The sequence below is a fragment of the Diadema antillarum genome, unplaced genomic scaffold (assembly GCF_040938485.1).
Source record: "Diadema antillarum isolate AM-2024a unplaced genomic scaffold, OU_Dant_1.0 seq00001435_RagTag, whole genome shotgun sequence".
In the NCBI taxonomy this organism is placed as follows: domain Eukaryota; kingdom Metazoa; phylum Echinodermata; class Echinoidea; order Diadematoida; family Diadematidae; genus Diadema; species Diadema antillarum.
This window is the reverse complement of record NW_027272185.1, coordinates 823,835-847,646: the sequence shown is the minus strand read 5'-3', so window position 1 is coordinate 847,646 and position 23,812 is coordinate 823,835. Positions and strand designations below refer to the sequence as shown.

Sequence of the window (23,812 nt, the reverse complement as noted above, 5' to 3'; positions counted from 1 at the left end):
ACCACAGACATTTAATGACTTAATGAATGAACAGTATCCATACTGGTTTGAAAAAGTAGATCAGTGTGTTGGTAACTGATGGCTGCAATCTACTTCTGAACAATATACAAAAACAAAAGACTTAGTCATGATTCCCTTATCTCACTGAAAAATTAAATTAAGTGAAGTCAGCACGAAAAAAAAAACCCACACATGATACATATCCAAGTATTTGTCACTGTTTAAGATCCTTTCCTCAAGAAACATCAGTGTCACGACTAGGAAGAAAGGCTACTACTTGGAAATCACTTGAGATGCTATTTAGTCAATTACTCTGAGTTTGGAGGAGACTCTTACAAAGGACTTTGTTTTTCAATGAATGACTGGCATTGTGTGGACAGTTTGAGTCATATCCTTACACACTGCCATTTATATCTCTTCTTCTTAGCAAGACATTGCTTCCGTGTTGATGTAACGTAATTGGAATTTACAGAGTCAAGTACGCGGTTGCTGATCACGCTATCAAAGGCAAACTTTTTTTTTTCTCTCTATTACTTCTCCCCTTTTCCACCTGTCTGTCTATCTATCTCTCTCTCTCTTCCTCACTCTCTTTCTCTCTCTCTCTCTCTCTCATTCCCTCTATATCTTTATCTTTTCCTTTCCTTGTATAAATTATTACATCTGTGTATCTAATAATCCTGAAAATCAGTAGATTTTGTGTGTGTGTGTGTGTGTGTGTGTGTGTGTGTGTGTGTATGCGTGTGTATGTATGTAATTCTGTCAGTATATATACTTTATAAGCTGATATCTTCATGTACACATATATTTCCATGAATGAAGAGGTCACAGACATTTTAGCAAGATGTTGTTTTTGCGATTTTGATTCTGAGGCTATCATACGTGCACTAATGCCTGTCAGTTGGAGATATTTTTGTGAGTTGTTAAATCTACTGTTCTACAGTGGTTCACAAAATTCTCAATAATCAAACCCTCTTGAAAATAACAGCCAATACACAATTAGTTTTGCATATTTCTATTGTCTTCTGTTTTCTCTTGATTGTACATGCTTTGTATTTTTCTCTGTTTATAGCATTCATTTCTCTGTTCTCTCTCTTCCTCTGGACTTCCTCCTCACACTCTAGGGGGCATTTCATGAAGCATTTTGTCTGACATATTGGTCGGACAAATTTGCTCTCAGCCAATCAGATGCAAGGATTTCAGTATCTTATAACAGCTTGTCAGAAAAATATCTGACCAAAAATGCTTTATGAAATGCCCCCCAAGTTTTTGCATTTCCATTCCTCTTTCTCTCTCAATTTTGACAGCTCATTTTTCTTTTTATCTTGCTATGTTTGTTCCTAAAATTCATATTAGTTTCCTCTCCCTTCCCAAGCATTTTTGACCTGCCATCTTGTTCAGCCAACCTCATCGTCCCCCTCTCTAACTCTCTCTCTCTCTAACCACCTATCTCTTCCCCTCTCTGAGATTCTCTCTCACATATTTCTCTTTTTTTTTCCCTCACGTCAGTTCCTCTTCTGTTAGAAATCATAAAGTAAACAGAGGTGGAATTATTAGTCATTTTAATAGCTGGAATGCGTGACACGCAGTGCATCAATTCTTCAGGTCTGTAGATGTTTCCCGGCCCAAGAGAAGACGGCTGCCATTTCATTCACATCTCAAAGTCAATTACCTCACGGGGTGATCTTGAGTTTGCACGTGAAACATCACACTAATTTCTCCGCGTGTATGTACGGCTGACTCATAGCGGAAACAATGCCTACAGACATGAAAGCTTGCGTGTTCCTTAACTCATTCACCACACTCATGTTTTCAGTCACAGCACCAAACGCTGTCACAATTCTTTTTTTTTACACCAAATTCTCTATAAAATTAGCAGAATTTCTCAAATGAATGAATCAAGTCATGTAATATCAAAAATAGAAATGAATCTTTCATGTGTATCAATATAAAATCTTCATATATTATTGCATTAAAAAGGAGGATAAAGTATGATATAAATTTTACTTCCTGAAGCACATGAGTGAGAGGTTTTTTTTTTTTCTTTAAATGCAATATTTTGTTTCAAGGGACTATGCACTGCAAATGCAACAAATACATTCTGACTTGTACTGATTCATAATACCCTGATCACCACCTTTTAATATGTCATCAAAAGAATACCTAAATATGTGCCATCTATTTCATAACAATACTTCTACTATACTTATTCAGATTACTTGGATACACCAACAAATACTTCTAAACCCAGATTCTGTCAGTGACATTATCTGTCTATCATATGCATAGTATTAATATGAAAAGACATTGGAAAGCACCTTCCCTTAGACTAAGCATGATTTGCATGTTCTTTCCCTCTCCTCCCCCCCCCCCCCCAGCAAGGTCCTTTGTTAATCAGATTAGCAACATGGAGACATGAAAGCCATTTAGATGTTTATTTGGCCACATAAGTGATGATCAGGGTAATATGACTCTACACAAGTCAACATGCATTTGCATTACACAGTTCATTTAAACATTGTATCCAACACAAGGGAGACAAAAATTCAATCTGTGGAATGTATTGATCTATTACAGGTGGATGGGCTTTCATGAAATGATACTCAGGCAATGGTAAAAAGTTTATCAGGCATTGAAAGGAATATTTTAGAAAACAAAAGAGACAAATTTACACAAGTGAGGGAAAGAAACGCTCGGAATGCCAATGAACAACAGCTGACTGTGAATTTGGTATGCTATTCTAACCACAGTCGATTTTGTTAGATACACTGTATATGAATACATATGCGTATGTACAAATGAAGAGCTTTATTGCAAAACTGGTTATGCCTCATTAAAGAGATTTAGATAGAGCAAATTAAAATGCTTCCAATAATACCTCACCTGTTGCATAACTAAGAATATGCTTGAACTTATGATTAAGATATTACATATTTTCTGTTGTATTCCCCTGGGTTTTTTAGCATTTTTAATCATACACATCTCAAGTCAATGAGAACAGAGTTAAATCACTTTGCAATGAAACTCTTCATATTCATAGAAATATATTCATACATTTTTACTTGTGCATTTACACTCTCGATATAAGCCATACTCACCGAGATGCCTTCAAAATTGGAAGAATTGAGAGCCATGTATATTTCATTTGCGATTTCCTTGTTTGCGTACGTATAATTCTCCAGACGTAAGCTGCTGTTTGCCAGTCTTGTCTGAGTCCTGCAGTCAAAAAGAAAGTATATAACAAATGTGCTTGATTACATAATTCAAAGAAACATATTAGAAAAATATATAAATAGATATAGATTATAGGTCATACAGAAATGCATGATGGCAACATTCAACAAATTTCACATCATTTCTATAATAACAAAGTCATTAAGCCATTGAAGAAGAACTGATTTTGCTACAACAAGCATTTCCCATAGACACCTGACCAATTATACTTGGGGCTCGTCCTCAACGGATTAATGAAATTCAAAGATGACTTAACCCGTTGAAGACAAATCCAGAGAATACTCAAGTAGGTGTCTATGGGAAATGCTTGTTATAGCAAGATCCTAAACGGGTTTAAAGTGTGTTTTCCTGAGGTTTATTGCTTTGATGTTTTGATAAGTAACAGTGTTTATTTCAATTGCATAAAGTCACACAAGATTCTGACTGAAACATTTCATAGAATTGGTATGTGTCATGGTTAATCCAAACTCCCTGTTCAGGGTTGTGATCCTGCATGCTGATGTCCAAAACACATAATCTGAATTCATGAATGAATATCAATTATTTTCAATCAAAGAAAGTGTCTCATTCAAACAGGGAAGCTGGTGCACTTTATTTTACAAACTTGACAAAATCATGAAAGATATTACTATTTCACACATACAAGCAAGAGTTACACATCGATGGTTTGATTCTGCATCAAACAACACTTTCTGAACAGTGTCCACAGAAGATGGAGGCAAGCCAATAGGCATCCCCTCACATTCTGTGCTGTGGCATAGTGGGTAAGACTCCCGACTCCCGATCGGAGGACCCTACTTCGAATCCCGCCCAGTGCTTAGGTCCTTGGACAAGATGTTTTTACCCACTATGTCCCTCTCGACCCAGGTGTATAAATGGGTGCCTGGCAATGCTAGGGTAATAATAATAATAACAGGGCCCTCTGGTAGAGCAGTGGCAACACTGAAGAGGCTACCCTGGGTAAATAAGACATTATTATTATTATTATTATTACTATTATTATTATTATTATTGTTATTATTATCATTATCATTATTATTATCATTATCATTATTATTATAATTGTTGTTGTTGTTGTTGTTGTTGCTGCTGCTGCTGCTGCTGCTGCTGCTGCTGCTGCTGCTGCTGCTGCTGCTGCTGCTGCTGCTGCTGCTGCTGCTGCTGCTGCTGCTGCTGCTGCTGCTGCTGCTGCTGCTGCTGCTGCTGCTGTGTTGTTGTTGTTGTTGTTGTTGTTGTTGTTGTTGTTGTTGTTGTTGTTGTTGTTGTTGTTGTTGTTGTTGTCGTCGTCGTCGTCGTCGTCATCATCATCATTCCATGGTGGTGACGAGTTACCGGGTTACTTGGAGTATGTTAGCTAATCTATAAACATATATCTCTTTCTAAAACACACCTAAAAACAACTCTCATTTATGGTGTAAGACACACTCCACCAAAATACAGTCCTAATACCCTCCTGATCTGAACTTCTCTGCCTTTTCTATCACATTAGAACTACACGAATGTTTGTAGCAGAGTAATTCAGACACTTTTGTTTATGGCAGATAAAGGAGTTATACAAACCTGTCAGAACCACATGGTAATTGATGCAGGAATTCTAATCTATCTAAATTGCACCAGATCATTTCTATCCAACTAAAAAGCTCCTAAAGCTTTCAATGTAATCCAAAAGATCATGGAATCTCCTCCACCCTAGCAATTTTTCTCAGCCTGAAATGAGTGAGGTAAAAGTTCCTTTGCTTTAGCCCCCCCCCCAAAAAAAAAAAAAAACTGGCCAAAAATACCAGCAGCTAAGCATTACATAATTACTCCTCCTACCTTCACCCATCTCCCCCTCCCCCCCCCCCAAAAAAAAAAACAAAAACAAAAACAAAAAAAACAAAACAAAACAAGAGGACACAACAAAATAAAAGCACAACATCATGTGATTGGAATTGAATTGATAAATTTGAGCAAGGTGACACAATAAGTCAATGTCTCCATTTCCCCTCATCCCCCCCCCCCCCCCCCATCCCAAGCTCAAACGAAACCAGAACAACCACCAACAAACACAAAGTGATGCCTGTCTTGTTTAGATGTGCTAAGAAGACCAATTACAAGAGTCGGCTAAACTTGTTCAGAATCTGGACAAGAGGTACTGCTTACTATGATACGTAACTGACTAAAAGAGTATGAGTAATCTCTCCTGCACCTGTTGTGATCAATAAAATGATAGCACATACCCAACAGAATGAATTTATATGAATGGATTTGAAAGACTGTCTGGTCCTTACAGCTGGGACACTCAAAGTACAGCCAAGCTTGGCAGAGGGGTGAGATAGGGAATATTACATATGACCTTTTTTCTACTATTTTTTATTCTTCTTCAAGCAGCACATATGAAATACAATTCCTGTAATGCATGCCTTTTTACCTAACAATTATAATCGGTCACATTTATATATATATATATATATATATATATATATATATATATATGCCTCTTTATGTCTTCTCATCTCTATGGAAACCACATCACATGACTTAACATCAGATGATGAACAACTTACATACAAGTCTATAACACACAGCTGCCTTGCCTTTGGGTTTGATGGGGTTGATGTTCAGAACTTTTGCAGCTTTTCAAGTGTGTCGTGTGTGTACCTGTGGGCATGTGTGCATATGTGTGTGTGTGTGTGTGTGTGTGTATGTGTATGTGTGTGTGCGCGTGTACTCACTAGTGTGTGAGTTGTTGCTTTGTCTTTGTTCCAGGGATGATGGGAAAAAAGCATATTATTGCTGTACTTCTCCTCAACTGCAATGTGATCCAATCTCAGGCAGTGTTTTTCAAACACTCCCCTTGGGGCCACATGACGACTAATGTGGGGAAAACATAAAGAACATTTACCTGAGAGATCTGAAATGATATCTAGGGACTTGTGGCCTCCCAGAAATAGCATCTTAAACCCTCCAGCTAAAACATATTGCATGATCCTTAGAACAAAAGTCATCATTTGTAACAATATATTGGTGAGTCAAATGATTCTGAATAAAACATACCTTTAAAATTTTCGTTTCTCTTCGGAAAAAAACCCCCAACAACCCACAAATCATGCTGAGCCTGAAATAGAGAATATCCTTAGGCGGTCTAAAGATTCATAAGATCATAATATGGCTTTCTTAAATCATATTTTCCTAATGTGTCACAAATCACGGGGAATACTGTTTTTATTTTTGTTTCTTTAGTAGTGCTTATTAGTCCCGTCCCCCCCCCCCTGCAACCAATTTCTGTACACTGATGAAAAATGAGAACAAGAGAGTGGATGAATGTTATTGCCCACAGCTATTCATACCCCACTGCCTTAACATATATCTAGGGCTCAGTGTTTACCACTGAGGTGTGTGCACACACCATTAAAGAACTGAATCTCCACAGAAACCGGAACCAACATTGCAAAAACTGCATCTGCACACACGTCGGTTGGTCCGGGGGCAATTTTGGAAGCTGCCAACCGGTATCTACCCTGGCGACCTGAATCCCCCGCTGAGTCCATTGAGGTGGACATGATATTAACGGTGACTGAAATAGTTCAATCAGCTTAAGTGTGGGTAAATAGCAACTGAGATACATGGCAGGCATCCGGCACATCATTTGGTATCTGCCTCATGTCATTCAGGCAAGAATTAGAGAGAAAAGAAAAGCAAAACTTTGACATTGCTCCCACACCGTGAAAAAGCCCTAGATATCATGCCGACAAGAAACCTAAATTGACCCAGTTTTGTTGTTGTTGATTCCCCATTTCTGGGAATATCTCATTCGCATCAATGGGCCAGGCATACAAATGCTCAAACGAGTAAAAATGCAGTGGGTTAGGCAGAAAGAAAAAAGGTGGGAGCACATTTTCGGCAATCTTGAGTTAGATAAGGAGGGGAAAAAAAGTATGTGTGTACGCAATTTCACTCTGTTTGAGTCCAAAGTTTCAGAAACATGATGATTGTTGGTGACATGGAGTGGTGAAAGAAGTCTTTGAATATTCTGATTTCTCATTTTTCTTTACCTAAAAGTGGTTTCTCACTTTTCACTTTCTGGCTGTTGAATCTGACCCTTGGGACAAGGTACTCATGGCACGTACCCTCTACACTGGTTTGTTTTGAAGACTGCCTCACTTTCTCACTTTGACGCCCAGAATTCATCAGTTTTGGCAATTTCTTTTACTGTCGAGCTGGCAGAGTTATGTGCACTATCTCCCATATGGAAATCCACCTGCCCGTCTTGTGTTGGTATTTAATCTAATCTTTGCCTTTTTCAACTGTTGAAGACGATTCATGAGAATACTCGGGCAGGTGTCTATGGGAAAACAGGGCTGGCGGAATGTTTTCAAAAGTGTGGGGGCCCACTTCCGCGTTTCATGAGCTAACAAGCAAAAAAAAAAAAAGAAGGTCCTCAGCTCATCTCTCCCCCTTCCATTTCCGGGTTTTTTCAGCTGACAAGCAAAAAAAAAGGTCTTCAGTGGAAAAATATAACGTTACCGCGCTCACACTTTAAGATCTCTATCTATTTCTATTTAGTGCCACTTACGTACTTCTGGGTTTAAAAAAGTGTGGGGGCCCAAAGTAATGACACCATATGTATTAATTTGTATGGTTCACAAAAAGTGTGGGGGCCCCGAGCCCTCACAGCCCCCACGGTTCCGCCGGCCATGGGAAATGTGTGTTACAGCAAAGTCAGTCCATCCTCAACGAGTTAACAAAACCAAAGAATTCCCATGATGTAGTTTCTTGCAGTTTTGGTAGAAGACTGAAGACACTACATATATCATTACCAGGCTGTTCATCTCTGCAGATCCAGTCATGTTTAAAGCAAAATATTAAAAAGTGGGAAGATTGTACATACTTATAGCATACTAAATCAAATTTTAGAAAACACCAACACAGCTTGCATTAAAAAAAAAAACGGTTCTTAATCTTTATGTCATACTTAAAACCGTAGAATTATACTAGCTGGCGGCTGCATGCATGACCGTGCATCACAAAACCCCTAAAAAGTCACACAGGCATGGATTATTTTTAGTTAAGAGTAGATTCTAAAGGAGAAGACTTAAACTTTAAAATTATGTAAAACTCAACACAATGAACTTTCTTAACTCATCTATATCATGTAACTAGAGTATACCCCATGGGGGAAAGTGTTTACTGAGAAAAGAGGCTTTGATGTTCAGGGTCTAAAGTGCCTAATCCCACCCAGTGGTGCTCTGTGCAATAAATGGGACAAAGGACAGGATATGAAACTCTGTAGCAACCACAATGAAGGGATGATCAGATTAAGCTTAGATTTTGCACACTTATTGAGTACAGTCTATTCATGACGAACACAAACTCTCAACACAGAAGCATCATCCTTCCGAATGTTATTACAGTTGAATAAAAAGAGTGTGTACAGGATTTTTTTTTTTAGAAATGAAAAGGGGCATCTGAGACAAAAACTTATCACACTATTCTAAAAAAAAAAAGTGTTCTAGAAAACTGCAAAAACGAACACACACAATTCCCCTTCATTTTAAGATCTAAAACTAATGGAAAATGTACAAGAAGAATAAATTGCTCTTCAGAAGATTAAAACCCCCTGAATATTAACTATGTGGACCCAGTTAACCAGTTTCCAATGCAAAATTGGATTATTAGACTTCTTGTTGGTTTTTGTGATGCACAGCTGCATGTAGTCTGGACCATACCACTTTGGAACCTTCTGAATCTACTGAAGATATGAAGATAGTCAATACCTACAGAGAGTAATTTTCATTCAAGTACACTGTACATCCTTTCTGATCTCAGGTATTTTCTGACTACATCAATCTCTGACTGGTGACTATTCTGGCAGAAATTATCCAAAACAAATCATATTACATTATTTTCAAATGTTAAACAGCAGCATTCTAATGGCTACCACACACTTGGCGTAACTGTAGACCACTGCAAAATCGTAACAATTGCAACTGTTTACACTTTCATCTGAAGTCTCCAAAGTTTAACTGGAACCACAATCGCTGCTCTAGTTTACTGGAATCTTTCAGTCTTTCACAATATGTCTTATTAGACATCCGGAAGACACTGGTGGCTGACCATTTCTTTCTCTTGTGGTAACTAACATCCATTTCACTTACTTGTTAAGTGCCAGAGCAAGGGCCCAGACAGCATCATAGGCAAGAGGGGCTTCTGGGTAGCCAGAGGTTGAGGCCGGAGACTGCTCAATCTTCTTGTCCAGCCTGGCCAGGAATTCTTTGGAAGTCTGAATGAGGCAAGACAGAAGGGGAAAACAGAGATAAAGAAATTTAAATGAAGAGAATATTGAATTTCTGAATGAGGAGGGCAAGACTACTATAACTTTATGATAAGATTAAACGAGGTACAGAAATAAAGAGTAGAAGAGAATAGTCAACTTTTCAGAATTTAGAGTGCAACATTACTGTAATCTCAGGTTAATGGATGTAAGGGATAGAAGGGAAAGAACACTGGAATATTTAAAGAAGAGAATAATCGCCCTCACATTTTGAGGGTGAGCACACTGTTTCTTTACATGGCTAGTTGATTTTGTACTCAATCTGGAACACTCAACACTTACACCATTTGTAATCACCACAACATCTTTCACCACAAGATCCCTTTGTCTCCTGGGCCCTGTTTCATAAAGCTGTTCGTAAAGTTACGAACAACTTACGAGTGACTGGTGATCAGTTCTGATGTGCTATACCTATCAGAATTTCCATAATTCAGCACAAGAACTGATCACCAGTCGCTCATAAGTTGTTCATAAGTTTACGAACAGCTTTCTTTATGAACCCCCCGATCTGAGATTGGGGCCAACATGAAGTACACTCATGAATGCATTTTCAAAATGTTGTCTTCTTTGTTTGCATAAATTAATGCTTGCATAGTTTGCTTAACAAACAAACAAACAAACAAACAAACAAACAAACAAACAAACAAACACTCTCTAGTACTCTGTATTCAAACTAGACTTGACAAAGGTCGTCTGGACAAAACTGATGGACATAGAGGCCAAACCAGCGAGTTGGCTGAATCACGGCTACTGAGGCAGCCAACAAATGACCGGAGATATTTAATGAAAAGACTGCCATGCTTAATTCCTACCTGAAGATTAATCCTTCACTCTGAAGTCTGTGACTAAAACACATGACACAGTGATGACCAAATAAAGTTTAATGGTGGCTTGACTGATGTCCTTGGTAGCATGTTTCAAGAAGCCAGTTTGTATTCAAATTTATTTACCGTTTGTCTTAAGGATCCAGTTAAGAGCCATTAAATGCATCTCTTCCTATCAAGTACATCTGTATTCCCTTCCTTGGAATATATTTAGCATAAACTAATCATTGATATGTCCTACAAGCCTAGGACAAGTCCTCTGTTTTGTGCCAGGAACAAGTTTAGCTATATATCATGGCATGCATAGCATTTGAGTACCTCGGGCATCCAATCTATTTGATCTTGAGGGAAGGGAACTACTGTAAGCTAATGGTTTAATGAGAGTGTTCATCATCCAAATAACCAGTTTGCTGTAACTCCTGCCAAGACTAATGCAATGCCAGATAATCAAACTTACATCAACTCATTTCCCCACCGATATATACGGTACGACATTAATGAAATTTAAATTTGGTGAACACATAAGCCCATAATAAAGATATTGCTAATAACAATCACATTAAATACCACAAACACAATGAAAACAAAAATCATCACATTAACAATAATTCATTCACCGCAACGAGCAGGGTGCCAACCCAGTGAAGTGGTCACCCTACCCACCCACACAAGAAAACGGGCGAATGATGCCAACCCCTCATGGTTCGCACCAGGTGACTAGCAATGGTCAGCAAACGGTATGAACCATTCACTTCGTGCCTTATGCTTGAATGAATAACATTAATAATATACCACAACATATCATCATTTCAAGTACCACTACTGCTACTGTAATTGTTTTCATATTGTTTTTCATTTTGTTTTCTGCACATTGTTTTCTGCACATTGTTTACAAGGTAAAAGAACTTGTTTGATCTCTGTTGTAATGTTCATAAATGAGAAGTATGAAAATAAAATGAATTGAATTGAATTGAATATTGTTTCTAGGATCACTAATCATAGCAGTGATAGCAGTAGATGTTTCTATATCCTGTCATTTCACAACATTATCTGAAAAAATGACCTGAAAATCAGATCATTGTGAAAGAGGTGTGTGCATCCATCTTCATAACATACAAGAACCATAGAGAGACCATTCAACTTGGAACGCAGTATTCCAACAGGATGCTTGATGCTCTCTTCATTATTGAAGTTAACCCACCGATGACTGATTCTGATTATACTCGGACAGGTGTCCAAGGAAAATGTGTAGTATGGGAAAATCAGCTTGTCCTCAACGGGTTAAGTGCAACTACATTGTACAACCGTTATTTATCTCACAAGTGAAGGTTTATTATGTAAGAACCACTTTCTGAATCACTGGATCACTCCTGTGATTAAATGAAGACTGAAGATAGGGAAGAAATAAATTGCTTTATTCTCATGGGGCTCATCAAGTCTCACAGTTTATCACCACCTTCAGGCCGGAAAGTCGGACACGTGGACAAGTTGATTATAGTCTGGTGGCCATTCGCTTCCAGCAATACGGAAATGACTGCTTGGGGGCTTGGCTAATAAGACTCCTGTCCTCGGGGCATTACTCATGCGACCTCTCACTCCCACAGCAGGCCTGGTCAGACGTGGTGTCCAGCCAGATGCAATCCAATCTTAAAGTGGACTGGGCCCTCATGCGGGGAAGCTTTATTCCTCATGAATAATTTCTTTAGTCACAGTTCCAATTTGTGCAGTGGTGAGTGAATCGGTTTCACGCAAACAGAACTCTTTATTATCACATGATGACAAGATGGAAGAGCACGTCATCCTAAAAAGACAAAGTTACGGATTGTCCGTTGAGCTGACTTTTATGGAGAATCATGCTGTCATTGGTCAGTCTGACATTTCCATGTATCTTGACAATTCCCTAGCCATGGATTTCAAATTCGGGCCAGCAGCTTTTGTTTCTGCAGAATCTGACCTTTCTCTAATACAGATGATGGTTCTAAGACATCAACTCCCTGGACAATTACACTAGACCCTTCCCCTGACCCTAATCCTAATCCCTATCCTGAATCTAATCTTGACCCTTACCCAAATTTCTAACCATATCACTAACCAGAATGGGGGGGGGGGGGTGTTATTGTCCTGATATGATAGATGATTATCAAAACTCTAAATAGCATCTTGCAAAATAGAAATATCATGTCAATGGCAAACTTCTGAGAGAAATGGCAGTCAAAATTGCAATGAATTTCTCAAATTTTAGAATATGAATCTACAACTGAATTTCATATGCAAAATGCTTGGAATAACCTTGATAGTTACCAACTGCTATAAGATTGAGGGGTATGGTCCTTGGATGCAAACAGCTCTCTTCAGTATTGATTGCTCTGTACACCACAATCATTACAAAAAAATGATAATAATAATGATAACAATGATAACGATAATAATAATAACAACAACAGTAACAATAACAATAACAATAATAATAACAACAAAAACAACAACAATAATTATAATAATAATAATAATGATAATAATAATAATAACTATAATGATAATAACAATTACAGTAGTAATGATAATAAAAATGATAATAATATTAATGATTTTACAAATCAAATCATTTTCTATATGCTTCATTTGACAGTCAAGCTATTCTTCCTTCTCTTTCTCTCTCTCTGTCTTTCTCTCTCTCACACACACACACACACAAATGAACAAACAAACACACACATTAACACAGCAATGTTGTTTTTAACCTTTATTCTTCATCATGACCCAATTTTTCTACGCTTAGCAAACATTGTTTGTTAATGTGTAATGCCCAGTCCAACACATACGACACCTCTGCTTGGCATTTGGCCAGAGCAAAATTTTTTCTTCATGATGTCACTGATATCATATCTAACTCATTTACTAGTCTCTTCCTCTATCTCTTTCTCTTTCTCTATCTTTATCTATCTCTTTCTCATCTCTTTCTCTCTTATCTCTATCTCTACTCTATCTCTTTCTCTTTGTCTATCTCTTTCTCTTTCTTATCTCTTTCTCTTTCTCTATCTTTATCTATCTCTTTCTCATCTCTTTCTCTCTTATCTCTATTTCTTTCTCTTCCTCTATTCTATCTCTTTCTCTTTTTCTCTTTCTAATCTCTTTCTCTATTTCTATATCACACTCCTGTCTATCCATTTCTTTCTTTTTTATACATCTCCTTATATACGTGTCTTCACCATCTACTTCATATCTCTTTCATATCCATATTTTGACTCCCCTTTCCCAACCCCCACCCTACCCCACCCCCTACCCCCCACTGCGGCTGAGCCTGCGTTTATTTGTTCATTTGCGAGTGTAATTTACCCAGCTCTGGCGATTAAACTCATCTGTGCGGAAAAGTCTCAGCGGAGGCAACCCGATCGCAGCCCATCCCGGGAGGCGGGGCCTAGTCTGCGACCTACTGACCATCGCGAGCTGCTCGCAAGCTGGTATGCAGGTCAAGCGGACCGAGTTTTAATAGAGCGTGGTATGACTCTTCGGGGTTTTTTTTCTGTCTGTCTCTTTTAACGGAGCCTGCGCAGCTACGTGGAACCTCAGCTACCCTCATCCTCTGCCTATCTCTACCTTGTTGTGCTTTCACAGAGGCAGAGTTTGGATATTTAGTGATGTAACTGATGTTTGATTTACCTTTCACATTTGCCTTATCAGACAAAAGTTGCCTCCTAATGTGATATCAAAGAGTGATAACAAAAGATATCAGACCTGGCATTCTTGCAAAGGGCTGCTGGGATATCAAATCTGAATAGCTGATTAACCCTCTGGTGTATCATGTCTAGAGTCTAACTAGAATCATGACTTTTTCAGAGATGATGGCTTAAAATGATGACAGTCTTGAAGCATGCGCTATGATCACTATCATTAAATCATCAATGCTGGCATCTCTGATAATGCTGCTTAAACCTGTAAACAAGTGTCACTCAGAGCTGCAGCATTGCATTGTAATATCAACTCATTGAGGATGGACTGATTTTGCTACAAGACTGATTTCCCATAGACACTTACCCGAGTATACTCGGACCTTGTCTTCAACGAGTTAGTTGCTAGTAGCAGAACCCTGATGCCATAGACATATTAATAGTCGTCCCTGCTCAAATGTGTGGAATACAATAGGTTTTTTTTTTTTTCTCTCAAAGATTTGATCTCATGACTTGCCGACTTCTTGGAAAAGTCATGCTTTCTTTTAAACGTTTGTGTTATTTTTCTTTCATTGACATGATAATTAGAACACAAAGTATGAAATTATGAACTCTCAAAAATGTCCGATCAACTGTCACTCACAAAAACATAACCATACACAAAAATATCAGCATGAACAGTAGTGTCAACTTCGGATAAGTGGTTGGGATTTGCCAATGTAATTGGTTATTCAAAGTTACAGAAAATACAATATCTGCTCAATCTATCATCTGAGAAACACATGGAAATTAGACCCACTCAGATAAGGGGCAAGCAAGAACAAAATGATAGGAATATGACCTGATGCAATACTTGTAGAAGAGAAAGAAAGTGGGAAAAGGAGAGAGTAGCATCTCATCGTAGCCATAGCTACTCTTGATGTTCTGTGACTTTGTGCACGCGCCATCATCATCTTGTCTATTACGCAGAGCCACAGAATGTCTTGTTATCTTCACTACATGTAACCGGGAACTGAGAGTACTTCCTCCTCTCGACACCAAAGTGATCACATGACTTCACCTTACCAGCTCTGAAAAGGTTTGTAGGTATTACAACTCGTAAACATTCTTACAAGAGAACATCAGAGAGAGTAAAATGAGAGATAGAGAGAGATGAGGAGCAAGGAGAGGGAGGGATGTGGGGAGAGGGAAAAGAGAGGAAGAGGTAGGGAGAGCCTGATGAAGGGGATATGGTAGTATTTAGTCCTCTGAACCACAAATGTATGTCATGGCCATTCCGCTCCAGTTGAGCATTCAATCATATCACCACTGGAACGGAAGCAAAACGTGAAAGACTGACAGAGATGAGGAGACGACAACGGTATCGGATTGAGAGAGATGTGTTGCTATGGAGCCCGCATCATCACTTGTATATGAGCCTAAATCACTTCCTATATTAACACCAAGCACTTGCTGGTAGAGTACTTCTTCAATAGAGGCAAAAAAGAAAAACGAAACAACAGCAACTTACAGGTTTACAAATAAATGTATGCCAATCTAGACTGCGTGCTAAAAGCAGTAGCGTCCTTGAAGAACAGTCCCCCTTCGCACCTGCGAGGTAACAATACCAGGGATAGCGAAGATTGGATTGAGTCCGGAAAAATTTGATTAAGCCATCTGTTCTCGGGTCAATGAGAAATATTGCACATTCAAGGTGCCTCCATCGAATTGCGCAACCTCTCACAAGTAAGTGCAGAAAAAAAATGTATTGTTGTCTTTATTGATTTCAGGGGGCCCACTTCTTGAATTGATGGCATGTTATTTTGCATTTTTTAAGAGATGCACAAAACCTACAGAGTTCCTATAGTTTTGAAATAATTCAGTGTTTTGATAAAGACAGTGTTTATGTTGATGAGATATCCTGTAGAAAGATTTAGTACCATCAATGACTATCAAAGTGAATTCCTTTTGAAAAAAAAAATAGTGGAACCAATTTGCATTATTCAGAATTAGCTCTAAACATTTCAACAATACCTTATGCAACTTCACATCAACTTTCAGATGGACAAAGCCCTGAATGCCGACACAGTATGTATTACAGCCAATTGTAGCTCTGATGAGGAATGCAAAATGACGACGTCCAAGGTGTAGCTCAAACAGTGAAGAAAAATGATACTCAAGGCTGATAAAGCCATATCTTTAAATTTCAGAGAAGGAAGGTGTAATCTCATTTGTGTACTGGTAACTTTACCCTCAGCCTATTGTGACCTGCTGGTCTCTTAGGAAGTATGTGGTGATTTAATCATCTGATAGGGAGGCTCGATAGAATTCGGGTTTGTCATATCCCATTTCTCCACTTTCTAATCAATCCATTCTACACAGAAAGGAGGGCGCAAAAGTTTGTTCATGAAGTTTCAAACACTGGAATAAAATGCAAAGAAAAGCAAAACACAGGCTGGAGATTTATACTTCAAAATCTTTTCGACAGCAATCCTACTTCTGAAACTTTGTTCGGCAAACTTTTTTTTTCTTTCACTTTGTTGTTCCCAACCAGGAATGCATTGTAGTCGGAAACAAAATGAATGATGTGAAATAGGATGGTAAGAAAACCTGACAATTGAATACAATAGACGAGCACAGGCCAATAAATAGATAGAACATCCGACCGCAACTGCACCAAAACAGATATTTAAGAGGAAAACATCACCACTAGCAGATATCCAGTGACTCCCAGTAAATCCCATTGGTTATTGAGCTCTGTAAGCGACACTCCGTCAGATCTACATCGAACATTCACTTACATTTCAATCAATGGAGTGTGTCTGCTGAGAGGGAGAATGAAGAAGAAGAAAAAAAAGTGGAGCGAGGTTGCATGTTTTGTGTGTCAGGTGGATTAAGGATGGGGTGTTGGGGAGTGGGCGTCGGCCACTGGTATACAGATATGATACTTCAAGCCTCCCATGTTGCTAGGGTATTGTCTCAGAGAAAAGTAGCACAATGGCCGAAGGTAAACGAATACAGAAAACAGACAACAAAAACTAAATACGAGTTTTACAAAATTACCTGCCACCACACCAAAATGTATCTATGACATTGCAGAAAATCAATAGGGATTATAAAGCATTTCAGCTCAGATGATAATCAAGGAATGAATGGCACTCAAAAGAACATATTCTGTAACAACAACAGAATAACATTCATGGATTTTGAGTGTAGTACGCACTTTAAGCACTCTTTTTGCCCCATCTGATGGTAAAGTTTCATTAAGCTGAGGACTTGAAGCACAAAATTGTTACTGACTTGAAAATATTGAATATAGTGTAAATGTCACAGCACAAAAAAGTGTAACATATATTTCTGTTCATCTAATGATTGTACTATGAACAAAGAATCATAACTATAAAGATGGCTAAGATAGAGGTCTTACAATAGATCTATGTGATGAAATGAAAGAAAAATATGTCTAATTTTCTCCTTAATGCTTCAAAGAATTTACAAATGAGAAAGATGCCCTTCCAACTGAAGTCATAATGGTGTATAAATGTGGGTTTGTATGAGACTGTGTCTGTGCCAAAGTCTGTTTTGCCTACAATTTTTTTCCAAGGGCATGCATACATAGCAATCAGCCAAATAGGTGTGGCTGACCATCGCAATCTGGCATAACATCAAAACACTAGAATGCCAAGTGTAGCCTGTGTGTCATTATCTAGATGCTGGTATCTATTTCAGACAAACGCAGTGATTTCGTGACATTTCAAAGACAATGATGCATCAAAAGACATATTCAGATAGAGTGAGAGTGATCAGGGGTTACAGTTAAGAGAAGAGATTGAGGGAAGACGATGAAAACAGTGGACACAGAGTAAGAATGAAATGCAAAGGGGAAGAAAAGAGTTCACTCTTTATGTGCCACATTTGCACGCCCCACTCAGTCGATGGCACACCAAGTTTGCATGTTTTGCTCAAATGCACAAACTTGCAAAAAAACTGGTTGATCAAAAACCAAATACAACAGTACGATAACAGCTTCAGTTGTGATTTCATTCCTTACACATGAAGCTTGCATTGCTTAATGATTGAAGAGCAGTGTTCTATCGGGGTCTTTCAAGTAAATTCAAATTTTCTGTCACACTTGTGTCTGCAAAAGTTATGCCTCCTAGACCTGGACAATAACATAGCTGCTGGCCATTTGCAAGAAAAATAATCATAGCTTTGTCATAACATTTAAGTCACTGCAAAGATTGGAATTTTTCCCCTCCAATGTTGCTTGCATGTCTGGCATACAAGCTTGAAAAAAAAAATACTTGAGTTCGGAAAACAAAATGTTTTCGAAAAGCACTTGTGCATTGCGGCCTCAGAAAGATGTGGCACACAAGGGGCTGGCATTGTGGTACACAGAGAGCTAGTTTATGGGGATTTGAGGAATATACAGAAATTTTTCAAAGAGGGAAAAGAAAAAGAGATGGAAAGAAGGAGAGATAGGAAGAGAATGAGAGAAAATCCTTGAAATATGACAGAAAAGAGAAGAAAGCATAAAAAGCATAATAGAGAAAATTAATGAAAACAAGAAGTAAAGAGAGAAAGTAACTCAAGAAAGAAAAAAAGAAAAAAAAAGATTCTGTTGAAACAATGGAGAAAAACAAGTATGTGAGAAGCTACATATGATCTGTTATATCTTATCTATTTTCTTCTGCCTGACTGTATATAATTACACAAAGAGGGGAAAAAAAAGGTATATAAACTTCATTAAAGTTACACAAAAATGAGAAGACGTAGCATGAATGCTAGAAATAACTCTCATTAATCTTTAGAAAAATCAGGCAAGAATAAAGGTATTTGCCTTGGGTTCGGACAAAACAAAGTAGACACTGATACATCTTAAAATATTTCAGCAAATATAGTCAAGGCTTTGTATTTTGTGCGAAACAGTTAAACATGTCTTGCAAAGACATTAAATCAGCAGACAGCACATAAATATATATATATTCCTGAAAAGAGAGAAAAACACGGCATAACCCTCAAACATCATCAACATCATTAAAATCGTCCAGGTACATTACATTTTGTTGCGCTTTAAGTCACCGAAAAAGCGGCATCCGTTTCCTTTCCGGCAATGATTGGGCGCAGTGATCATATGCCTAAAAGGCGGAACAATGAGGTGGACGGGAACCTATTACGCCTTGTCTCGACTGTTTTAACACCTGTTTTTCACATCCCTTGTCCTTGAGCAGACAAGATTTCCCTGCCAGGATGTCTTCCCGAAAGGAACACACAACACCAAGAAAGAAGAAGAAGAAGAGGAAATAACCTACGCACGCAGACTTCTTGGCTTAAACGTTTGAGTTAACATCTACTCACACTACAGCCAGCAAGGTCAGCAGACATGGGTAATGATGATAACGCAGCTATCTTGTATATGACACATAACTCTTGTATGAAAGATCAAAAGACTATTGTATGCACCCATTATATGAGTGCTCTGTTTGGATGACAAAGCAATTGCTTGGAGAGCTCCTTCACTCGCCTCTTTTGCAAAGCAACAGGGCAACAATCCCTGTAGGGACTACTTATACATGGTATTATTAAAAAACCTCTCCTCCTCAGCTTTTCTGGCTTTTGTTTGCTTTGTTTTGTTTTGATTTTTCATCCTGCCTGGTGAGACAAAAACTTCTACAACATATGGAATGTTACATGCGACTTGTCTACCGGCTCACTTCATACACACACCCACAAACACACAGACTGACACACTCACACACACACATCACTACCTGGGTGACCTGGCCTAAAGATCCAATTACATGGGACGGATCTTCGCGAGTAGATGGCATTAGGCCTCGTAAGCGGATTGACGAACTGGGATGCGGGGGATCGAAACTTGGAGTGTGAGCTCAAAAGCTGTCCCGAGCATTACCTTTTCCACAAATTATCCCCCCCCCCCTCCCCTCCCTCCTAACATGGAAGTCTAGTGCTAAATCCAAAGGTCTCATGTGTGCAGATAAACAGATCTGTCAGTCCATGTTTCACCCCCAGACATTGATCCTCTTTCTTGTGATGTCCTGCCCCCACAATTAGGAAGCAAACACAGCAAAGCAATGCATCCATAAACGGTGCATATCTACGTTTGAAGTCATCATATGGTAATCTAATAAGTCACATAAACGTACATGTTCTCAACATCTCAGTTACTTAGAGAAAAAAAAAATGAAGCCTGCAAAACAATTGTCTCTGAAAAATCATTATTAAATGCCAAATGTAAGAATCAGTGGGCGACATGATTTATTGCATGTAAGCTTTTGATTTGACAGTAGATACCAAATAAATCATTTTAAAATGTTTTACTAGCGTGGCAATATATCTCAATATGGACAGAATGATTTGCAAGAACTATATCATGTTTGACAGTCTGTTTATCTATTTGTACATCAATATAATGGATAAGTATATGAGGACCTACACATTTTTCTTTTTGCAAATATGAATGACATGTCAAAAGGTGTCATTCTTCCCTTCCAAGGTTTATTAAAAAAAAATTCCCTTTCTCTCCTTAGAAAAAAAAAATGAATAAAAAGGGTGTTCATATGAGCGTATCTAAATGTTACATTATTATAAATCATTATTATGAGTGCTACTCAAGGAAAATACCAGTTTGTAGCTTCACGATTTCCAACTACAATCACCACAATTTGAATAAAAAAGAAAGAAAGTAAAAACCACTTGCAAGCTGTATATTTCTGCAAAATGCCATTACATTCAGGGAAACATACGTAAACACATTTATGGTTAAAAACAAAGAACCTAATGAAGACATGACATTTAAATGCAGTCAACAGATGCACGCAAGCTGATGAAAGAAAGTGTGATGTCACACATGTCCTTCAGGAAATGAACAATTATCACGTGAGGCGCATAAAAGGAGAAGGCGGAATATACAACTCAGCACTTAAGTGAGAATGTGAAAGTATCATTGAGCGGTGCGCTTATGTACGAGAGGTTAATCCATTGAGGTAACCTTTTGCCTGCCTCAAGAGAGATAAGAGTCCATTTTCTTTCTGACAAAGTCCGGAAAAAGGCACGAGTGTGCTTGACACGAGCAAGCCATTACTGGACCAACTTGAAGAAGGCTTGCTAAAAATGCTTGCCACAAAGCTGACAAACATACTTTTGGGGGAAACTGTTCTGCTCGATGGGATTCCGCGGTTATTTATCTATCAACTTATCTGCAGAGAATTCCGGCTGAGAACGAGTGGGAAGTTTGCGGCTAGCACATGGAAACTTGATTCATCCCAAGTTCAATACCCAAGACCTATCACAGAGGAATAATGTTACAAAGTGAGTATGACTCAAGGAAGAGAGAAAAAAAAGGAAGAGAGAAAAAAGAGGGAAGAAAGACAGAGAGTGAGAGATAGAGAGATATATACTTCTCCTGCTTCAGAGAGGACACTGAACCTACAGTCTCTGATTGGTGTGGGACACTCATGACTAATTCTAAATCCAATCTCACCCATCTCCAGAGGCAGATTGAAAACCAAGGAGAGTGGTCAGTCAAAGGACCGCAATGAAGCAACACTGATAAGTCTGTTGGGACATTGACCTTCTCATTAGTCCCTCCTTAGCTACTGACCATCGGTCAGTTGATACTCAGCATGATCCATGCACCCCTCTATGAGGGAGAGGGACACTCAGCTATCTCCATCCACTCTGAAAATATCTAAACAGGGTGTCATGTCTATCTCTAATGCTTAGACACCTGTTTAGACACACATCATCTTCATCAATTGGGACACAGAACACACTAACATGGTGAAGCTCTAGCTTGAAATGCTTGCAGCTTCCTGTACTTGATATTCTTTATTTAATTTGTTTTGTAGTCATTATCGTATCATTAGTATATGGTTGATTTTTTAAGTTCTAACACTGATTTCTTTATGTATGAAAGTAGTATTGTTTTGTACTTCATTTGTTCAAGTAAGTTATTGTATTCAATTTTCCTATCGTTGCACAATGTATAGTTCATGTTGGTTATGGACCAATATTATAAGCATCATTTTTGACAGACTTCAGCATTTTGTTAGAGGCCACTATTGTTATTATTATCATTACTTCAGTGAAACAAAGAAAACAACCATTGGGCATTATCAACTAATAACAAGGGTAACAACATGAGATGAACAAACAAAAGAAAATAAAAACAAAGCAAGAGAGAGAGAGACAGTGAGAAAGAGAAAGAAGAGAAGGAGGAGGAGAAGAAAAAACAAGAAAAAGAGGAAAAGTAGAGGAAGAAGAAGAAAAGTAGAAGAAGAAGAAAAGAAGAAGAAGAAGAAGAAGAAGAAGAAGAAGAAGAAGAAGAAGGAGAAGTAGTCAAAGTTGTATGGTCATGACGATGATGATCTCACCATGCCAGAGATGGAGGGGGTGTCATCCGGTTTCAGCATCATCCCCTCGGTGGTGATATGGTACTGGAGAGCCTCTTTCAGCTGCTCCGCTGTGCAGTTAACGTGCTTGTCGTCCTCAAGGTCCTCGTACCAGTTGTCTGGGTACCAGCCAATCAGGAACCAGACGATCTTGTGGCCGTACAGCTTCTGCTTGTAGGCCTGGTGGTTTCAAAGACAAAAAACAAAACAAAACCAGAGAGTCACGCAAAATGGTAGAATTACATGCAGGGGATTTAATAATGATGTTGATGTCTGGGCTGGACACCTGTTACTTACGCAGATGCTGTCTAATTGCACGGAGATACTACCTCGGACTTCACTTAGAACAATACCTATAGCTGTGAATTATGTATCATGCAATGATTACAAAGAACACCTTTACAAATGGGTAAATACACATTGACCCTGGGGCGACAAGATCACAAATTTCCTCATACTATTTAAAACCTCCTGACTCAATTTTGAATATCAAAAGTACTGATTTGAGTTTTAAAAATGGTGCAATTGTTTGTTTAATCTGAAACGATACAAAACAAGGAATAGAACCAGCACTTGCTGTCGGGCAAAAGCTCAGTGATCTAGTGGAGATGACGCCTGTCCGGAGATCAGGAGGTCGCAGGTTCGAATCCTGCTTGAGTACGTACGCCTATGATTTCTTTTACCATGGCTACTACTGAAACACTGATCAATTCAGTGTTATTCATGTTGATACAAGGGAGAATATTAATCAATCAATTGCAATACTTTTCCACATTATCTGACATCATCATTGATGATTTTTGACAAAAGTGTGAAATTGTTGTTGCTCTCCTGAAAATTCATGATGTTGAGACAGGAAGTTTTTGTACGCATAGGATAAGGTCATTATCAACAAGTTTGCAAACTATGATAATGATGCAAAACACTTCATTAGTTTCCTTCTTGAAGTGTAAAGGAAAACAACATGTTGTTGTTTTGGGGGGATTTTCGTATTTCTTTTCTCTATTTTCTTTCTATTCACACGCAAAGTAAAGATTCAAATTATTTCAAAACACTTTTCACTGTATGCTTGAATTCATATCGCCTGTTTTTTTTTTTTGCAGGACTAACTTTCAGAAATGTAGCAAGGCAGCAAAAGGCGAGGGCTCCTAGACAACTTTGGTAGAACTTTCCACCCACGTAGTTGCTCACAAGAGTAAAAATTCACAACATTCTGACATTCAAACAAACCCACGATGTAGTTGGAAAACAAAAAGTGCATAGTGCGCTGTTGGTTTAAGCAGAAAGGCAGAAACAGAGATTATGCGAATTCCAAGAATCCCCTGAATTAAACTGTTTACAACTCTAGACTTATCAACACCACACTCCCACATGAACAAAGTT

General features: G+C 38.4%; 1 protein-coding gene across 1 annotated transcript in view; it reads right to left on the bottom strand.

Annotated features, from left to right (window-relative positions):
- Nucleotides 1-23,812, bottom strand: part of LOC139709422 (gamma-aminobutyric acid type B receptor subunit 1-like) — a 318,845-nt gene that overhangs the window by 46,529 nt on the left and 248,504 nt on the right. Inside the window, exons 5-7 of the mRNA XM_071621390.1 lie at nt 22,412-22,609; nt 9,369-9,493; nt 3,096-3,213 (exon numbers count right to left, since the gene is read on the bottom strand). Of these exons, the coding sequence (XP_071477491.1) occupies nt 3,096-3,213; nt 9,369-9,493; nt 22,412-22,609 (441 nt within the window). The remainder of the gene's footprint in view (nt 1-3,095; nt 3,214-9,368; nt 9,494-22,411; nt 22,610-23,812) is intronic.